General features: G+C 44.3%; 1 protein-coding gene across 1 annotated transcript in view; it reads left to right on the top strand.

The window, feature by feature from the left end:
- RAPGEFL1 (Rap guanine nucleotide exchange factor like 1) overlaps positions 1–21,921 on the top strand; it is a 108,298-nt gene that overhangs the window by 46,697 nt on the left and 39,680 nt on the right. Inside the window, exons 4-6 of the mRNA XM_040331183.1 lie at positions 1,063–1,160; positions 2,685–2,800; positions 4,095–4,262. Coding sequence (XP_040187117.1) covers positions 1,063–1,160; positions 2,685–2,800; positions 4,095–4,262 — 382 coding nt within the window. The remainder of the gene's footprint in view (positions 1–1,062; positions 1,161–2,684; positions 2,801–4,094; positions 4,263–21,921) is intronic.

Here is a 21,921-nt window from a genome sequence, read left to right as displayed (position 1 = left end):
CTCTATGACCGTCGGAGACCTGGGCGCGACATTATGACGTCACGACCGGGCCCCGGATGTAAACAAAGCTGTGATTGCGGTTGTTGGCATGAGATCTGTGAATTTTTTTTCTCGATCTCATGCTTTTCAGCCTGGAGGAGAGATGTGGGATATTTTAGACCCCACATCTCTCCATAAAGAGGACCTGTCATGATAGATTCCTGATACAAGGGATTTTTTACATTCCTTGTAATAGGAATAAAAGTGATCAAAAACATTTTAATGTAAAAAAAAAAGTGTAAAAATAAAAAAATTAAGTAAAAAAAATATATATATATATTTTTGAAACGCATCTGTCCCCAATAGCTTGCGCCCAGAAGCGAACACACACGCAAGTCCCGCCCACATATGTAAACGCCGTTTAAACCACACAGGGAGGTATCGGCGCGTGCGTTAGGGTGTGCAACAATTCTAGCACTAAACCTCATTTGTAACTCTAAACTGGTAACCTGTAAAAAAAATTAAAGCTTCGCCTATGGAGGTTTTTTAAGCACCGAAGTTTGGCGCCATTCCATGAGCGTGTGCAATTTTAAAGCGTGACAAGTTGGGTATCTATTTACTTGGCGTAACATCATCTTTCACATTATACAAAAGAATTGGGATAACTTTACTGTTTTATTTTTTAATTCATGAAACCGTTTTTTTTTTTTCATAAAGAACGTTAAAAAAAAAAAATTCCCTTCAAATACTGTGCGAGATAAAAAGCTGCAATGACCGCCATTTTTATTCCCTAGGGTCTGCTAAAAAAAAAAGCATATAATGTTTGGAGGTTCTGAGTAATTTTCTAGCAAAACAATTGTGATTTTTACATGTAGGAGTGGAGTGCCAGAATAGGCCCGGTATGGAAGTGGTTAAACAAAATAAAATAAAAAAAGTTATTGAAGGACCTCGTACCCGAGGGATACGACTGCTTATCGTGACTAGTAGCTTAGCCTGAAAAACCGCTGTCCTGTTCTTCTTGGGAACGTGACGGGTTTGCATAAAATCTGCCAAGGCCTCCATTAATTACTGTTTTCCCTGCAGGATTTCTATGTCTTGGTAATGCGGGACGCTCCAAACCTTCCACAGCTCGAGGGGAATGTCATCAGGCTGCATCGACTGGTGGAGACAGCTGAACTCAGGTAGAAAAATACATAACAAAGATTGACATGTTCTATCCCAACAGTCTCACATTCCACAGTGCTAATGTTGTACGGGAGAAGCAAAGAACTCCACGCAAATTGGAAAACAAAAATACATTTTGACTATTAGGCTTCATTTCCATGGATGTTTTTACAGCCATTTTTCTTAGCCTTTTTTACAGCTTAAAAACGCCTGTCCATGTTTATTTTATTTTTTTTGAGCTAGAGCTCAAAAACGCAGCGGTAGCAATTTTGCGCGTTTTTTTTGCACGTTTTTTGAGCGTTTTTGGGCGTTTTTGAGCATTGTTTAATGTCTGGCGTATTTACAGCTCTAAGGCTGGAGCTTCAGAACGCACTGGTCCTGTTTTTTTTTTTTTTTTTTTTGAAGCTTTAAAACGGCTCAGCCATCTACAGCTCAAAAACGTCATGGTGGGCATGAGGCCATAGACTAACATGGAGAGCCGTTTTTAAGCTGCAAAAAACGCTCAGAAAAGTGGCTGTAAAAATTTCAAAAAACGTCCATGGAAATGAAGCCATAGGGGAAAATGTTAAACAGATTTTTGAACTGTGCTATGTGTAGTTACACAACCCTACTATATATTACATTTCTAGTAATCTGTACAGACTAGGTGAAATCTTAGATTTGCATGTTCTGATTTCTGAAAGGAGGTAAAAGGCATCAGAGCTGGGAGGACTGATGCCAATTCCTTTAGTGCCCCATCTGCTAGTGTCACTAGTTATGCATTAGTATTGGGCGGTGAGGAGGTTGGCAGCATTCAGATTTCAGAATTCTGGAATTTTTCAGGTGACTGTGGCCAGATCCAATAGAGGGATTAACATGAATGGGTTGTCAGTCATGCACGCTCCCTCTAATACCCTCTAATACAGGGGTGTCAAACTCGGTTTCATTGTGGGCCGCATTAGCATTATGATTGCCTTCAAAAGGGCCGGTTGTATCTGTAAGATTAGATGTCCAGCGCATCCCATCCCCTTCACATTAGATGTCAAGAGCCACCCCACCATCAGAAGTTGAGTCCCCCACTCTCCCTTACATCACAGTGCACCCCCATTTCCTTATGCTGCTGCTGGGAAGAAGCTGGATGCATTGCTTGAAAGCAGAAAGTAAGGGTCTGGAGGAGGACCAGAGGAGGGCTGTGAGGGCCACATGAAATGGCCTGGAGGGCCGGATTCGGCCCGCGGGCCTTGTGTTTGACACCTATGCTCTAATACATTCAGTATCTGATCAACAAAATGTGCACAAGAGCCTTGTGGCACCTACCCAGCAGGGAAGGGAGCACGGGTATTCGGACTATGGACCAGAACTGTCATTTTCTGTGGGCTCCATTCCATTCTCCTTTTTATGTAGCAGTCTTTGCCAAGCTCAGCAGGTATATATTTCCATTTGTATGTGCCCAATCCTTTTGGAAACACTGAACTGTACACAGTAATGTTTGGACCACTTTTTTTTTTTGTAGCTTGAAGGATACACTTGAGTCTTATCCTAACATGTCACATTTCATGCAGGCTTACAGATGGCAGCGCGGCACCCTGCTCCAAACAAGTCAAGCCCCTATTCCGCCATTTTCGACGGATTGACTCCTGCCTGCAGCCACGGGTAGCATTCAGGGGTTCTGATGAAAGTAAGTTTTTATGTCTATTGCTTTGTAGTGCTGTCAGTTTAACACTGAATGTGCTTCCAGGAGGGGAAAGCTGTTTCTGCTTCTTCAATGTTTAATTTGCCAAAAAAGAATGCAGAACTTCTGTAATGATATATATTTTTTTGTTCTGTGGTCGCCAATCGATTTGGTTCAGTACTCTTCCAATGATTTCATGGAGGTAGTACAATGGAACCTCGGATTACGAGCATAATCCGTTCAAGGAGAATGCTCGTAATCCAAAGTACTCGCATATCAAAGTGAGTTTCCCCATTGAAGTCAATGGAAACAAAAATAATTTGTTCTGCTCTGACTTCAATGGCATGCAATATCGCATGCGGCCAGAGGCAGGGGCGCCGGAGAGCCTCAAACGGCCTGAAAGCTGACCTCAGAAAGATTCTTTTGTCGAGGCCGCCGTTCGGCTCCGGCACCCCCCACCTCAGGTACTGCACACCGCTTTGGCCTGAATCCTACTCGTTTTGTGAGACAACACACACAAACCGAGTAAGAATTTTAGGAAATACAGTGCTCATATTGGGAAACGCTCGTTAACCGCGTTACTCGCAATCCGAGGTTCCACTGTATGCATAGAGCAGTGGTTGTCAACTTATGAGCTAAAGGGGGTCTCAAATGTGGCCCCTGACATAACCAAAGGGCCACATATAATGTTCAGTAATGCTTGAGAGGACCGTCAGAAACTGTGCAGATCTAATAAAGGAGATAAGGGTCAGAGTGTGTGGAAATGCTACATTTTTGGCTAGGGATATGCTGAAAAAGAAAATGGGAAACTGGGAACATATTACATGAGGCTATTAGGGATCAATGTTATTACCCCAATCAATATTCCCACTATAGACTGCTGAGGTCCAAGGCCTGCTTATCATATACCAAAGGGGCCGCAGGTTGGGCGCCAAGGTCTTAGAGCAGGGGTCTTCAAACTATGGCCCTCCAGGTTTTCAGGAACTACAATTCCCATCATGCCTAATTATGTCTGTGAATGTCAGAGTTTTACAATGCCTCATGGGATGTGTAGTTCAGCAACAGCTGGAGGGCCGTAGTTTGAGGAACCCTGTCTTAGAGGATGCTTGCAAAAGCAAGGTAGAACATTTCTATAGAGGATGTAACTGTAATACTGAGATTGTTTTAGACTGGAGAACTGTTAAAAAAATGTATTGAGCCCATATGTTCTTGTATTCGAACATGATGGACCTTGTTTGATTTTTACTGACAATTTTTTAGTGGTCTAGCCTGACAGTATTCTTATTATTTTCATCTTCAGTCTTCTGCAGGGTCTATATGCCGGACCACTCATATGTTACCATCCGAAGTCGCCTATCTGCATCAGTCTCGGACATTCTCAGCTCTGTCTCTGAGAAGCTGCAGTATTCGGAGGAACAAGGACAGAGGGAAGAGCCTCTAATTTTAGTGGCGGTTACCAGCGCTGGAGGTGAGTGCGACTTGTACCATTTTTAGAGTTCATCTGAGTAGACATATTTAGGCTGATTGAGTAAAGCTGTGCAACTAGCGCCAGTAAAATATAAAGCATTGATCAGTGTTAGTAAGAAGATCTTGATGTTGGTAGATCTTGGCACAGGAGAGGTAGATTTTGGCACCCATAACTCTAGCACTTGGCTGCTATAACAGCTGGGACTGTGTTTTAATTTGTAGAGTAGACAATGGGCTTTCAGGTGAAAGTTTTTTTGGGTGGCTTTAAAACTGCCTGATCACTTCCACAGATGCTACCAGAAACCCCCCCCCCCCCCCCTGTAGTCTGACCACCCATGCCATGTGTCCCAGGCACCGCTGTTCCACCTGCAGGTCTAGGACTGGCATTGTAGGTGGAGTGGAGGGGAAACCAGTGAACGTCTGTTCGCTAATCTCCACTCCAGTGAATGAATACGGAACTGACATGTAGTAATGTCGCTTCCAAGGTCAGCTGTCGCTAACATGTGCACCATTAACTTCAGTGGAAGGCAGAGGAGACAGGGGTCAAATAGACCTCTGAGGTCTCAATAAAGAGAACCTGTCATTACAGTAGGAGCTCACATTTAGAACTATTAGCCTCCTATGTAATAGCAATAAAATTTATTGTTAAAAAAAAAAAAAAAAAAAAGTAACGTAAAAAAATAAAACATTTTCACAGTCCCACGTACATGCACACCACAATAAAGCATGCAGTACTAGACCTTCCCTACTCTACTAAAAATGTTATTAAAGGGATTTCCTATCGCTTCCTGTCCTGATAAAATGCTAAAATCACCCCAAAGAGGACCACAGACAGGTCTCAAAAGGTGACAGAGGCTTCTACAGTCTACCAAAAAAATGAATTACAAATGATTTGACTGGTACAGTGAAACCTCGGTTTACGAGTAACGCGGTTAACAAGCATTTTAAAAGACGAGCAACATTTAAAAAAAAATCTGACTCGGTTTGGGAGAGTTGTCTCTCAAAATGAGCAGAGGTGGGGGGCGCCACAGCCAAGCGGAGCCGTTTCCGAGGTCAGCCGAGCTGTCCTCAGGCATTTCCGAGGCGCCCCCCCATCCCCCCACTTCTGGCTACATGAAGTCAATGCGAAAAAATTATTTTAGTTTTCGTTGACTTCTATGGGGGAAACTCGTGTGGTTTGCGAGTGCTTTGTATTACGAGAATTCTCCAGGAACAGATTATGCTCGTAATCCAAGGTTCCACTGTATTCAGTTTTAAGGCTAGGTTTAGGGAGTTAGGTGATAGGTGCAGTTTTAAGGTTAAGTGTTTTGGTTAATCTTAATTGTTAGCGTAAGGTAAATGAGGTAATGGTTTGGTTAAGGTTAAAGGATATCTTTAAGAGGTCAGGGAGATTAAGGGTTATTTAAAGCGTTTTTTAACAGTCAGGATAAGCATTAGCTTAAGTTTAGATGTCAGGTCATGTGTATACTAGCGCTCTATTTTACAATTGGTTTTCGTACCAAAAGTCCTGAAACTTGAACTCATGCATTCACCGCACACTCGAAGCCATATGTACAGTGTTGACTATGTGTTTAGGCTTGAAATTTACCAGCTCCAGACTTCAAGTGCAGCATTCCTGTAATCTATAGTAAGCATTCAGATCTGATTTTTATTTTATTTTTTTGAAGCCACATCCCAGAATGGTAATTTCTGGTTTGTTGCTACATGTCGGTGTTCTTAACATGTGATCAATGTGACAGACCTGGCTGGGTAGATCTGTCACAATCATTTAGTCTCTGGTTCACCCTACTAAATAAGGCTGTTAGTACAGTATGTGTAAATAATATTATTATTATACAGGATTTATATAGCGCCAACAGTTTGCGCAGTGCTTTACAACATGAGGGCAGACAGTAAAGTTACAATACAATTCAATACAGGAGGGATCAGAGGGCCCTGCTCATTAGAACTTACAATCTTGAAGAGAGGATGAAGTGGAACAAAAGGTAATAGCCATGGGGGATGATCGGATATGAAAATACAGTTAGGTGTGGGTAGGATAGGCTTCTCTGAAGATGAGGGTTTTCAGGGATCGTCTAAAAGCTAATAGAGTAGGAGATAATCGGACAGATTGGGGTAAGGAGTTCCATAGGATTGTGGAGGCTCTGGAAAAGTCCTGGAGTTGAGCATGAGAGGAAGTGATGCGGGAGCTAGAGAGCAGGAGGCTTTGAAAAAAACGAAGTTTGTATTTTGAGACTAGGTCAGTGATTTAGCTGGGGGCAGAGTTGTGGATGGCTTTGTAAGTAGTTGTTAGTATTTTGAATTTAATTCATTGGGTGAGTGGAAGCCAGTGGAGGGATTGACAGAGAGGAGTAGCAGACACAGAGCGATTGGTAAGGTGGATGAGTATGGCAGCAGCATTTATGATGGATTGAAGGGGGGCTAGACTATGTAGAGGGTAAGCCAATGAGGAGGGAGTTGCAGTAGTCGAGGCAAGACCAGGGAGTGAATTAAGAGCTTTGGTGTGTCATTGATTAGAAAGGGGTGTATTTGGGAGATTTTGTGGAGGCAAGATTTGGACAGTGATTGGACGTGGGGCTTAAAGGAGAGTTCAGAGTTCAGGACTACACCTTGGCATGCGGGGATAGGCACATAGTTGTGCCAATCGATTTTTGACAGAGGGATCAGGGGAAGAAAAATGAATGAGTTCTGTTTTGGATATATTAAGTTTAAGGAAGTGGTGTGATATATCTGAGGTCCATTTATTCAAACCGATCTAAATAAAGGGGTTGTTTAACTTTAAGATTCACCCATACAGTGGCTATAAAAAGTTTACACACCACTGATAGTGTCAGGTTTCTGTGATATAAAAAAAGATGGATCATTTCAAAACGTTTTTCCACCTTTTAACGTGACTTAAAAGCATGATGATGCTACCACCATGCTTCACAGTTGGGTATGGTGCTCTTTTGGTGATGTCCAGTGTTTTTGGGCCAAACATATCTTTTGGAATCATGGCCAAAAAGTTCAACCTTTAGTTTCATCAGACCATAACACATTTTCCTACATGCTTTTGTGAGACTTCAGATGTGTTTTTGCTAAATTTAGCTGGGCTTGATTGTTTTACTTTTGTAAGAAGTCTTGCCACTCTACCCCATAGCACAGACATGTGAAGAATACAGGAGATTGTTGTTGCATGTACCACGCAGCCAGTACTTGTCAGATATTCTTGCTTCCGGATCACCCTCCGCAGCAGCTGATCAGTCGTAGCTTTACTTTGGCCCTTTAAGACGCTGTAGGAGGCGAGCGCACCTGCAGCATGTCCCTGGAGCCGATGCGAGAGCTCGGTGGGCACCATGACCGCCAAGCACCAGTGATCGCTCGTGCCAGAGCGAGAACCTGGATCTTTAATAAGGGGGCCCCCAGATCCCAGCCCCCCATTCACCTGGAAAATGTTTTAAAAAATCGAACCCACTACACTACAGTTTTTTAAAATAATTTATTAGGCAGCTCCGGGGTCTCTTCCGACTTATTCATGCCTCTCCGGCTCTTCCCCCTCTGTCTTCTGCCGGGTCTCCTCCGCTATCTTCTGCTAGCTCTTTCCCGGTCTTCTCCGTTGTTGTCTTCTTCCCTCTTCTCTTCTTCCGATGTTGACACAATGCTCTCTCTCGCTCTAATGCCCAGTGCGCCACTACCGTTTTTTCGGCGTAGGGGGTTCCCCTTAAAATCCATGCCAGACCGAAGGGCCTGGTATGCTCCCAGAGGGGGAACCCATGCCGTTTTTTTTTTTTTTTTGGTGGGGAGTTCCCCCTCAAGATCATTAGCACAAGTCGCATGCCAAAGTCCGATCAGGCAAGACGGTGATCCGACTTCAGTGATATTCAGTGGACTGAAGTAGGATCAAAGTCTGACCAAAGCAGTGCCGGGAGCATTTTCAAAGTCGGACCGACTTGTGTCGGACCAGTTAAGACGGCTCTCATAGGGACACATTGATTTTCACACGTCATGTGACATGAGCTCCCAATATCGGAGCTTTTGTCACAACAGTGTAAACCCGGCCTGAATGCGATTGTGTAATTCTGAACATCTACATCCCCAGTTATAAGAGGGTGTGCACACTTATGCAACCACATTATTTTCTTTTTTTCTTTTTACCCTTCCCCCAAAGGTTTTCGGTTTGTTGTTCAACGAAGTTGTACAGTTTGCATTAAAGGTGGAAAAAGTTCTGAAATCATTTTTCTTTGTCAAATTTTTTTTACATCACAGAAAGCTGACATTTTAACAGGTGTGTGTAGACTTTTTATATTCACTGGATTTCTAATAGGATCATATAGGAAACATGGGTGAAAGTTGTGCAGATCTTTTTGTAAATCACCAAAGGTGCTTTTATTGTCCTAACAAGATGGGTTACAGCAGGGGTGTCCAAACTTTTTTCAAAGAGGGCCAGATTTGATGAACTGAACATGCGTGAGGGCCGACCATTTTGCCTGACATTCTTTAACCATTAAAATTTGGTCTGAGTGTGTTTGCCCAATCACTAATACACGGCCCAACAAGAATTCTCCTGCCTTTGTGGCTGTGTGCGGTGAAGAAATGAGCTTGGGTGTATTATTTGTATACACCGTATTTTTGGCTTATAATACGCACCTTCACTTTAAGGTGAAGAACTGTGAAGCAAAAAAAAAAGGGTCAGTGCCCATATGCAGCACCCCACACATTGTCCTGAATGCAGCACCCCACACATTGTCCTGAATGCAGCACCCCCACACATTGTCCTGAATGCAGCACCCCCACACATTGTCCTGAATGCAGCACCCCCACACATTGTCCTGAATGCAGCACCCCACACATTGTCCTGAATGCAGCACCCCCACACATTGTCCTGAATGCAGCACCCCCACACATTGTCCTGAATGCAGCACCCCCACACATTGTCCTGAATGCAGCACCCCACACATTGTCCTGAATGCAGCACCCCCACACATTGTCCTGAATGCAGCACCCCCACACATTGTCCTGAATGCAGCACCCCCACACATTGTCCTGAATGCAGCACCCCCACACATTGTCCTGAATGCAGCACCCCCACACATTGTCCTGAATGCAGCACCCCCACACATTGTCCTGAATGCAGCACCCCCACACATTGTCCTGAATGCAACACCCCCACACATTGTCCTGAATGCAGCACCCCCACACATTGTCCTGAATGCAGCACCCCCACACATTGTCCTGAATGCAGCACCCCCACACATTGTCCTGAATGCAGCACCCCCACACATTGTCCTGAATGCAGCACCCCCACACATTGTCCTGAATGCAGCACCCCCACACATTGTCCTGAATGCAGCACCCACACATTGTCCTGAATGCAGCACCCCCACACAGTGTCATGAATGCAGCACCCCCACACATTGTCCTGAATGCAGCACCCCCACACATGGTCCTGAATGCAGACTCACCATTGACATCGGTGCAGCCTGATTCATTCCCATCTGCAGCCTTGGAGACAGGGATGGGGCGGGACGAGCACCAACAGATGTACAGGAGAAACTCCTGTTTTCTTGACAGACTCTTTAAAAGAAAGTCCCGCCTCCTATGATGGACAGAACAGACGTCCAATGGCAGCGGGACTTCCTTTTACAGAGGCTGCCGTGCAAACAGGAAATACTGTATGAACGGCACTCGTCCTGCCCCCCTCCCTGTCCCCTCCGAGGCAGCCAGTATGTACATCTTTTGTGGCCCCGGCGCTGGGAGATGGTTGGGGGCCACAGAAGATATATACATGGCAAAATTCCCAGGCGGAGCGTCTGAAACCGGAACGCGGGCCAGACTTTGGACATGCCTGGGTTACAGTATACCAGTTGACGGGGTACAATACACTACATGCAAAGTAGACACATTCACAGACAGAATACAAGAAATCTTTTTGTAAAAGCATTGATAAATAGATTTCAAAGTGTTCATTGAGCCATATAGAAGAAATGGTATAAGGCAGAAGGATACCTGTGGGCCCTCTGTTAAATTAAAATCTGTCTACAACGTGTACAATAAATAAAATTTGTATAAATGCTTCCTTTTAGGAACTTCATCTGTAGTGTATTGTTGAGACTGATCTATCACTAACCATTATTTCAAGAGGTGCTCAGGGAAATCGTGAATAGGAAAACTCCTTCCCATTACATAGGGAGGCTGGTTGGTGTTTTACAGCTCATTAACTCCTACAGGAAAGCACTGCTTTTTAGGAGAAGTGCTTGAATATATACTGGAAAAACTGCATAGGTTTCTATGGCAGCACCTTCTCTAACAAGAAGCGCTGATGTAACCGGTAAGGGCTGAGACTGAATACATTTCTTTCTCTTATGTAAAAGTTAATGAGCTGAAGGCCGTATTGAACATCTTCATATAAAGGAGGAAAATGTTGAATTCTTTATTGAAGATTTTTTTTTTTTTTTATTCTCACAAAAGATTTAACGCACAGCTAGTCCGCTGTAAGCAACTAAATTCTGTAATCTTTTGTGCGGGGGCCAAGTTCTTTCCCCAGCAAAGATGTGTTGAGTGGAAAGAACAACTGCATACTTAGGGCCTGGTCACACTATGTGCACGCTGAGAGACTCAATTTTAGCATGCAGGATGGTGTCTGTTTTAATGGACAGGGAGAGGGCACTGTGATGTGCAGTTTTTTTTTTCAACTTTATTGAAACTGTACAAATGTACACTTCATTCAGGTCTTGGCACAGCAGCGCAGTGAGCTGCACTACAGCGTGGTGACCTATGATATCTATCCACTACAGAAAAATGCAGCATGTACTGTACAGTGAGAGTGGCTTTACATCCACTTTAAGGTTTTTTGGCTGTTGCTTGGCAACTCAAAGTTACATTTTCTATAGGATTAAGGTTTGCAGACTGGCTAGGCCACTCCATGACCTTAATGTGCTTTTTGAGCCACACCTTTGTTGTCTTGGAAGTATGTTTTTGGTTTCCCTGTTCTGGCCGAGGGAAGAAGGTTCTCATCCAAGATCTTACAATACATGGCCCTGTCCATTGGCCCCTCAACGCAGCAAAGTCTGCATGTACCTTTTAATGGAGAAACGGCCCCAAAGCATAATGTCTCCACCTCCGTGCTTGACTTTAGGGATGGTGTTCTTGGGGTCATAGTCAGCATTTTTCTTCTTCGAAACACGGCGAGTCAAGTTAAAGCGGGGGTTCACCCTTAGAGGGCACTTTTTCCCCTTAGATTCCTGCTCGTTTTCTCTAGGGGAATCGGCTATTTGTATTAAAATATGAGCAGTACTTACCCGTTTTCGAGCTGCATCTTCTTCCGTCGCTTCCGGGTATGGGCTTCGGGAATGGGCGTTCCTTCTTGATTGACAGTCTTCCGAGAGGCTTCCGACGGTCGCATCCATCGCGTCACGATTTTCCGAAAGAAGCCGAACGTCGGTGCGCAGGCGCAGTATAGAGCCGCACCGACGTTCGGCTTCTTTCGGCTACGAGTGACGCGATGGATGCGACCGTCGGAAGCCTCTCGGAAGAATGTCAATCAAGAAGGAACGCCCATTCCCGAAGCCCATACCCGGAAGCGACGGAAGAAGATGCAGCTCGAAAACGGGTAAGTACTGCTCATATTTTAATACAAATAGCCGATTCCCCTAGACCGAACGAGCAGGAATCTAAGGGGAGAAAAAAAAAAAATTTAACAAATGGGTGAACTCCCGCTTTAATGCCAAAAAGCTAAATTTTGGTCTCATCTGACCAGAGAAATTTCTCCCAATCCTCTGAATCATTTAGATGTGCATTGGCAAACTTCAGACAGGACCTGTACATGAGCCTTCTTGAGGAGGGGAACCTTGCAGGCACAGCAGGATTTCAATCCATGGCGGCGTATTGTGTTACCAATGGTTTTTTGTTTGGTGACTGTGGTCCCAACTGCCTTGAGATCATTCACAAGCTACTCTTGGCTGATGGTCTTGTAGCCCATTCCAGCCTTGTGCGGGTCTACAGTATTATCCCTGGCGTCCTTTGACCACTCTTTGGTCTTACCCATGATGGTGAGTTTTGAATGTAAGAAAGTGATTCTGTAGACAGGTGTCGTTTATACACATAACGAGTTGTCGTTAGGAGAACCTTATTAAATTGATAGGACCTAATCTGTGTGCCACATGAGAACATAGTGTAGCCAGTCTGTGGGAGCCAGAAATATTGTTGGTTGGTAGGGGATCAAATACTTATTTTACTTACTGAACTGCAACTCAATTTTTTCAACATTTGTGTAGCGCTACCCCCTCAGGAGCCGCTGGTTGTGTGGTTGTGTAGTTGATGAGCAGAGTAGTAAGCGAAGTAGTGAGCAAATGTCCAGTCAATGAATAAAGGTTTTCAAAAATGCTTTATTTCCAGGCCCAACATGGCCAACATCAACATGAGGTATAGCAAGAAGGTTGATGAAGCAAAAGAGAACTTTGCAGTATCAGGCCTGGATAAGAACCGAGCAATCCTGCTCTCAACAGCACAGTAGTAGTAGTTACAGTTCGCGGCCACTCTAGCCAGAGTGGGTGAAGTGCCCCCGGACAGACTCCTGCCACAAGCCTGGCAGCCGAAGTGTCACTTTAGGTTGCTGGGAGGAACATGCCTCTGCCACAGGCCTGGCTCTAGGGCCTCTGCCACAGGCCTAGTACTTTAAGTGAGCCGATGGATTGAGCGAATCCTCCCAGTAGATTAAATAAGGGTCACCGGGTGACAGTTGAAGTGTACCTGTCAATGTCCCGGTCACCAGATCCCCCGATGGTTCATTCAAGCCCTGTTGGACAAGCTGCCTTTGGGTTCTCCTCAAGCCGACCCCCCATCGAACGGCATCCAGCCTGGGATCTCCTCAGTAGAGCTGGGAACCCAGTAAGTCACTGGGGCCCCTTTCAGCAACATGGAGCTCCGCGTAGCGTGTGACCCCGGCCTGGTAGGCCATCACCAGGGTCCGTTGGATGCGCACACCCTGAAGGTGGGTGCCGCACCTGGAACCTGCGAAGAACAACACAAAATGGCATCTGCCACAGATATATTCTCCCCCAGCATGCCCCGCGAGGGAAAACTCCTTCAATTGGCTGCTGGGGAAAAGCGGCTCTGCCAGAACCCCTCTAGCGCCAACTGTCGCCCAGGATGGGATCGCATCCCGGTAGCGCAGACTGACCTACAGGACAGTTCAGGAATGACAGCAGCCCAAATTTAGCAAATTGTGAATGGGAGCAAAATAACTCTCCCACTCCCCACTAACTTTAGCATAGTGCCCATACTGAAAGTAAGGGGGCGCTACATTTGTATTGTGTTTTTTTCTCTATTTTTGGTTGATATTCTGTCTCTATCATTTAAAATACACCTATGATAAAAAATTATAGACCTTTCATTTCTTTGTAAGTGGGTAAATACAAAATCTGCAGGGGATCAAATAATAATTTAACCCACTGTATCTATAGTTTTGCCAGCTTCAGTGGCCTGTTATAGGATCCATTGTAGTTGCAGTTGGCCATGGCACACCAGTGATTTGTAGCTGCTTAGATAAGCCTTGTAGTCTGCTCCAACAGACTCAGTCGCCAGCTAGAAATCGCTAGAGAAAAAAGCAGATGGATTTATAGCTACTACAAATCTCTGCTGCAAAGTTTCTAAGGTGACATGGCGCTAATGCTTTTTTGTTTTCATCAAAGCACATTGTGATAAACTAGGAACACAAAGAATGAGTTGAGTACACTGAGATTAAGCACCTAGAGAATGCGGGGCATTTATTAACGGTATTTTTTACATTTGAGGGGGGGGGGGCAGGAGTGAAGGAGAAAGATTTAGCAAGCTGAGGATCATATGCCCATAAATTTCCCAACAGGAGCCTGAGAGTATACCGGAGAGAAGATGGGAGTAAAGAAAGTCTCATAGTTTGTGCCTGTGAGAGTAAACTGAGCTCTTTCATTGGTGTCAGTGGGACCAATTATCAGGGCTGCTGTTAGACTGTATGGGACCCTGTGATTTCTATCTGACAGGGCCCCCTTCCCCCGGCCGACAGCAACTCGGGACATAGATTTATCAGTCCCTTTTTCTGTAGCCTCAGCTGCACAGATGAATTTATAAGAAGCGCTCCAAGGCTTCTTGCTCAATCATAAACGCAGTAGCATAGTAAACAGTTTGCTATGCTTCACCGATGAATGGACACGGCAATGATTGGTACTGATCGCTCACAGTGTTTGTCATGGACCTTGGAATGCTGAAGTGTTTGAATCTGTTACACAGTGGTCTTCTGCCCTGTCTTAAGGCTAACCCCCCCCCCCCCCCCCAAATGGCTCCATTATCTGGAGGAAAAGCATTGTTCTGTGTTTGGCTGTTTGTGTACTTTGATTGCCCCCTGGGGCTTCTGTCTCATTACACATAGCAGACCTCCTATTCAAGCTATCGGACCAATCCCTGCTGACCCTGTTTCAAGTCCTCGCTTGCATGGCTAAGAGGACCTAATTGAGAACTACAATGTACGTTACAATTGACCAATAGGAAATCGGTTGTTGGGGGCGGGGTGTTCAAACTGCTGTATAAAAGTGTGTTGTGTACATCCAATAAAAGAGTTTCCTGTTTGAACTTACATACAGCCGGCCTGGTGTTTGTTCTGATGGATTTCGAACGGCACATAGCTGTAGTTCGAATGCCGGAGCCTTGGATGACCAAACCATCAGACGTTGCGATCTGCAATCTGATTCAATAGCAGCAGAGGAGTTTCGGGAAATTGGACCGAGCTAGCAAGGGTCTTGTTACAGTGTTCATTCAGGACAGCAAGGGGCCAATAAATGACATCCTAAAAATCGACCTGTGTGCCCACAGCATCTGCTGGTGGGAGAGGAGAGGAGGTAATCTGGCATCGCTGCCGGTGAAAGGGACACACATTGAGAAGAGGATCGGTGTCTGGAATAAGACTGTACAGCAGGCCCTCCTGCTCAGCAGGTGCCCTGGCCCCCCTTTTTGAACTGATGGGGCCCAGGCCCAGTCCAGGAGGGCTGGCTGTACTGCCTTATCTGTGCCCTGGTTTGGTATCAGTGGGATGTGTTGCGCTCCATCCTTGGTGTCCGCAGCATAAAACAAGTCCCATTGTTGATGTCGGCGGCTGTGAAATAAGCCCCGTCATTGGTGTCTGTCCAGAAATTCCCAACTAAGGGCCTGGGCATACACTGAAGAAAAGACTGGAGTAAACAAAAGTCCCAAAGTTGTTGTCGGTAGGATAATATGAGCCCAATCTTTGTCACTGGGAGTAAAAAAAGACCTATCATTGGTATCAGTAGGATAACATAAGCCTCCTCATTCTTGTCAGTGGGATTAAAATATGTCCTAACATTGATATCCGAGGGATAAAATAAGCCACATCATTGGTGTCCATAGCATAAAATATGCCAGTGAAATAAGCTCCATTAATGGCGTTGGTGAGAATAAAACATGTCCTATCATTGGTAACTGTGTAATAAAACAAGACCCATGACTGGTGTCAATGAGCTAAGAAATAAGATCTATGTTTATACTGGCTTTTAGTGGTTACTTCCGGGATTATAGGCTTTTGCGCTGCTCCTCTGCCATTCTCCTTTGAATGGAACTTTGCTGTTACTCTTGGGCTTGGAGGTCACTCCATCCAACAGTACCGGCACTTGGCACCTGCTACCACACTCTGTACATTGTCCTGGATTCTACGGGACAGTCTGTTGGATGTGACCATAGAGGTATAGTGCCCCAAATTCCAGGACATAATAGTTGCAACTATGACATATATATTTGAACAGGAAGAAATAAGTACCGTATTTATCGGTGTATACTGCGCACTTTTTTTCCCTGAAAATCAGGGCAAAATCGTGGGTGCGCGATACCCGGGTATAGTCGGGTATAGTCGGGCAGGCTCGGCTCCTCTCGCGGTCACGTCCTGTACGCGAGAGGAGCCGAGCCTGCCCGATTATACCCGAGTGTACTGCGCTCGGTATATGTCGACGCAGTGGTTCAAACACAGCGCGGGGATCGAGCGGGGAGGACACCACGATGGCCGCAGAAAGACGCCGGACCGGACGAGGCCGCCGATGGACGCGTTGAACGACGGGCAGGACGCGATGGACGACGGGCAAGACACCGACGAGGGGCATCCAAACTGTAAGTATTTTTTTTTTCCAGGAATTTTCCTTCAAGTTCGGGGGTGCGCGCTATACGCTGGGGCGCGTTATAGCAAGATAAATACGGTAGTTTTTGCATTCCTGGTCACTAAGGCTCTTACAAACTTGGTCATTAAGGCCTTTAATAATTTCAATTTTGATAATTTTTGATAAGCTGTATTATGCAATGTATGATGGAGAGCCTGCAGTTCATACAATGTCTGGTATGTGTGATATGGCATTATTACCGTGTGACGATGAGGACACCACTATGGGAAAACATGAGTTAGATGATCTTGAAAACAAATGCTGACGTACACATCTGAGTAGAGCCCGGAGATGACTCCTCCTACAAAATTGGCAAACCTGGTGGGGAGACTCTATTGTCTGTAGGCACTATTTTTATTTATTTTTCCCTTGTCTAAATATTGTAAATGCAAAGAAATAAATTTTCAAAAATATGACAACAGACCCGAAATAAAAATTAACGGGTTGATTTGTGGAGCTGCTGCTCATAGTCCAGATCCTTTGTTGCTCTGTGCAGATGAAAGAAGAAAATGAATTGCTTGCTATTTGCAGAAAACTGATCTTTGTTTCTTCTAGTGCTCACAATTCCGGCCCATTAAATGTTACATTTCTTCCTAAAGAGACTTCGAAAAGATCTCAGGAATAGGATTGGGGGTGGGTGACTATTTCTGGAGCAGGTCTGTCGGTACTAGTGAGAATGTGTCACAGCTTGAGCACGTGACCGTATGTGTGTGGAGTGATGGGAGGGGGGATAAGCAGCCACAGCGGGAGCGTGCATGTGTGGAAAGCCGTACAGCCTGGATCTGTGTGTGTATGGCTCTGGAAAAGGGAGGCAGTGTTCATAGTGCCTTTTGTATCTGAGAGGCAGTCTGTCAGTGATTGTGAATGTCAGAGAGATGTAAAGAGGCTGGCAGAGCGTGTCTCTGTCTATTTGAAGAATGACAGCATTTGTACCTTCTTAAAGGTTCCGTTCAACCAAAACTAACATTTCAGCTTTGGGTAGATGCTTGCTAATCCTATTTGTCAAAGACTATGGTGACAAGGTCTCCAAGGTCCACCTACCATGGTATTTGACTCTTTTCAATAATTTTACTTTATGACGAATGAAGCAGAAAGAGTGAGGCTGTATGGTTAAAGACTGTCCACTTTGCAAGGGAGTTTGACCTTTTCAGTTTTTTTTCCCTAAGCTTAGTGAATGAGGTGAGGCTCTGCTGGCTTCCGTCGTCTAGTCATCTTGCATGCGATTGGATATTCTTTGCAAAGCTAATTTTCACCACATTTACCAAGCTAAAGGAAAATTCCCTTGCAAAGTAAACAGTATTTGCCTTTTTTGCTGATAGCTGGACATTGCTGAAAGGAGACCTCCCAAGCAGGAGCCTAAGCGTATACTTGATACGGCAATGAATAGTAATATATAAATTTTGTATGTACATCTGTAAGGTGCCTATGGCAGCGTCAGGCACAGACGCATACAGCAGGAAAGGTCACCTACAGGACTTAAGATGGCCGATTGGGCACTTCCTGTGGAAATGGTTGGGAGTCCAACCATCCCACATTATATAAACCCTATGCCAGATACTAAAATAGCGGCACCAGTACATCCGAGTCCCCGCACTTCCGGGCTACAGGGAACGTAGGGGAGGAAAACCAGGGATATCAGCAGCGTTATGACGCCAAAAATAGTGAGGATTTGGGGCAGTATGGCGCTTAGCAGCTGCACCAATAAACACATAATTTGTCCCGGGGAAACACACTTAGCAATAGAGGTAATACACGGCCAGTATACAGGAGTTAAGATGGCCGCCGGGCCACTTCCGGTATAGTAAAAATGGCGACGCAGCCACTTCCTGTTTGGCCAGTATACAGGAGTTAAGATGGCCGCCGGGCCACTTCCGGTATAGTAAAGATGGCGGCGCAGCCACTTCCTGTTTGGCCAGTAAGTGCAATTTGACAGAGGGGATAAATACAGTGACAGCAAAATCATCCACCAGCTTTTCTGAAGACGCAAAACTGCGAAACGCGTATGAAGCTATGTGGACAGCGCAAGGGGGAGTGTAATTTTAACCAGTGAGACCACAGGTACAGCAGGAGCCAGGAACGCACCCGTACGATAAGCTGGTCAGCGGCTGTCTAAAAGACTGACACTGCCAAAGACACCAGGTGCTGGTTTTAAAGCACCTCTCTTGTGAGTAGTTTTTTATTATGAATTTTAAATAAATATATTTTTAAACGTATTTCACCATGATGAGCCCCTTGGTTTCTTTGAGGCATTGAGGAACATCCTGAGAGGACTCACCAACTTTAACGGAATAAGTTTTTGAGGCACAGCTGGGGTCTGGTGAGTTTGCATTTCAGCAGTTGGTGGTGGTAGCACTTATCTTTGTCGGGTGGAAGAAGTGACAGCACCCTGTATGCATGAAATATAGCACCAGGATTTAAACTCAGCAACACTTTCTGTTTGGACTGGAATTTGTGAACTGGCGCTTACCCATAATTGGGGACGTGTTGCAGCATGAATGCACATGAATTGTGAAAAACAAATTTTTGGCACCAACGCACCTTATTATTATTTTTATATATTAATAACATTATTCATTATTTATATGTTCGCACACTTGTGCATGTATATTCATAATAGTTTATAGACTCACTTATAACACTTTGGAATATTGTTTCACAAGCACATCATTTGGGGTAGCCATATTTATTTATTTATTTATTTATTTATTTATTTTTGATGGCACAGCATATGCACATAGCATCACGCTAGTACATATGTTCACAAGAGCTGTTTCTATAGTGACCCATCACGTACATCACTGTACTGGATCTAGCACTATATCACTATAGGGGTCAAATAGAAAAAAAAAAAAAAAAAAAAAAATTTTTGGGGTAAACTAAAAAAAAAAAATTTTTTTTCTAAAAAATATTTTTTTTTTTTTTTTTTTTTTTTATATCACATTATTATACCAGCGCAGTACCAACACCTTTTTAATTTTTTCACCTAAACCTCATAGAAGGTTTATACAGCACTGCAGCAGGTCAATATAGTATTATTTAGAACTTATTTTTGCGCCGGTGACAATCACTTTTCCTAAGCGTATACTTAACTGTTTTTATCACCGTATCATCCTATGCATTAAGGTGAAAAAACATCTGACTATTACAGGCCCTCCAGCAATCACCCCCTCCTCCTCCTCCTCCTCCTCCTCCTCCCCCCCCCCCCCCCCCGTTTCACTTACCTGAGCCCTGGAAAGTCCTGCGTCGAACGCGCTGGATTTTTGCCCGGGGTTTTCGGCTCTTCATTGGATAGATTGATAGCAGCGCAGCCATTGGCTCCCGCTGATGTCAATCAAATCCAATGATGCAGGGGGCGGGGCCGGGTCCTGCATTCGGCAGCTATGGACGCCGAATGCAGGACACGGGAGCACGCCAACAAGGTAACCCCCATGCTACAGCGCCCAGAGGCGATTCAGTTCGCATGTGTTGCGCTTTACAAGTTTCTCACTCACTCACTCAGAGCGCTTCCCAGAGGGGGTTATCTAATGTGGGGAGGAGCCGAGAGAGCCGCCGGGGGACCCCAGAAAACCGCGTTTGGGCCACACTGTGCAAAACAAGCTGCACAGTGGAGGCAAGTATGACATGTTTTAAAAAAAAATAAAAAAAATAGTGTCACTTTAAGAGAAGATGGGAGTAAAAGAAATTCCCATAGTTGGTGTCTGAGAGTAAAATAAGCTCTATCATTGGTGTCAGTGGGAGTAAAATCTGTCCTATTATTGGTATCGGTGGGATAGGTTAAGCTCCCTTGTTGGTGCAAGTAGCATAACAAGTCCCACTGTTTGTGTCAGCGGAAGTGAAAAAGGCCCCAGAAATGCCCAAATAAGGGTCTGGGCATACACCGAAGAAGAGATGGAAGTAAAAAAAGTCCCAAAGCTGGTGTAAGTGGCCAATTTAGACAGGAGCCACTTAACTTGCCAGCATGTCTGGAGTACCTGGAGGAAACCCAGGCAAACATGCAAACCCCTGGCTGAAATTTAAACCAAAAATCTCATTGATGCAAGGCACGTGCTAACCACCAATCACCACTAATGCCATAGCTCCCAATGGTCCCTCATTTGGAGGCACTGTGCCTCTATCCTTAGTTGTCCCTCTTATTTGGACCGGTATGTAAAACGCTATTAACAATGTGCTGTTTATCAGAAGTATTATACTCTAATAAACTTTTAACCTAAACCTTAAATTATTGCGTTTCTCAATATGAAAAGCCAGTATAAAGGAAAAAGAGTGGTAAAGTCCAATCATTTTTTGCATATTAATTCTTAATGGTCCATGTAATTGGGGGCACTGTAGGGGTGTGGCTACTTTGTGTCCCTCTTTCCCATCTCATAAAGCTGGGAGGTAGGACTAATGCTCATAAAGTTTTATAGGAAGCTTATTGTTGACATGAATGGTCTCTAGGGTCTCTCTTAATTGTTTTAAGGATATATGGGAAAGCAGTATCCTCCATCAAAACTTGTCTTATCCCTGCTAAACCAGTCTGATTTTGATCCATCTGTGACTACCTTAAAGCGGAGTTCCGGCCAAAATTTCACTTTTTAAATATAAATACCCCTGTAATACACAAGCTTAATGTGTTCTAGTAAAGTTGGCCTGTAAACTAAGGTCCGTTTTGTTAGGTTGTTACAGCATTTAGACACTTTATAAAATAGAAATTGACTGGGGCCATCTTAAGTGTGGGCATCATGAAACCAGACTGTATGACTTCCTGGATTTCAGCCTTGCAGATCTTGCACATGCTCAGTGCTGCACAAGCAGCGTCAGATCAGGTTTCAGCACCTGTGCTGTCCAAGTCACATGATTCTTTGAGACTGGGGAATGCACAGACTCCTGGAAAGTTACACCCACTACATTCCCAAGAGTCTGTGCGGTGTAGGTTAGGAAGCTTAAGCACCTAGGTGCAGGAAGTGGGAAGATTAACTATTCTGCCTAGCAACAACACTTTGAAGGCATCTAAAAAAAAAAAAAAAAATTCGTAAAGGACTAATGACATTTTTTTAAAACTACTGATGTAATGTTATATTTATGGGTGGAACTCCACTTTAAGGAGGCTTTTTACCCTGTTTGAAAAAAATACAAATACTGTAGCTGCTGACTTTTAATAAAGGGACACTTACAGCATCTCACAAAAGTGAGTACACCCCTCACATTTTTGTAACTATTTTATTGTATCTTTTCATGTGACAACACTGAAGAAATGTCACTTTGCTACAATGTAAAGTAGTGAGTGTACAGCTTGTAGAACAGTGTAAATTTGCTGTCCCCAAAATAACTCAACACACAGCCATTAATGTCTAAACCGCTGGCAGCGGTGAGAGACATTTCTTCCGGCCTAAACAGAATAAAAAAATAAAAAAAAATTGGGCTTTTTATTATAGCAAAAAGTAAAAAATATTGCATTTTTTTTTTCAAAAATTGTCGCTCTATTTTTGTTTATAGCGCAAAAAATTAAAA

This window comes from Rana temporaria, chromosome 12 (genome assembly GCF_905171775.1).
Source record: "Rana temporaria chromosome 12, aRanTem1.1, whole genome shotgun sequence".
Taxonomy (NCBI): Eukaryota; Metazoa; Chordata; class Amphibia; order Anura; family Ranidae; genus Rana; species Rana temporaria.
This window is presented reverse-complemented; position numbering and strand designations above follow the sequence as displayed.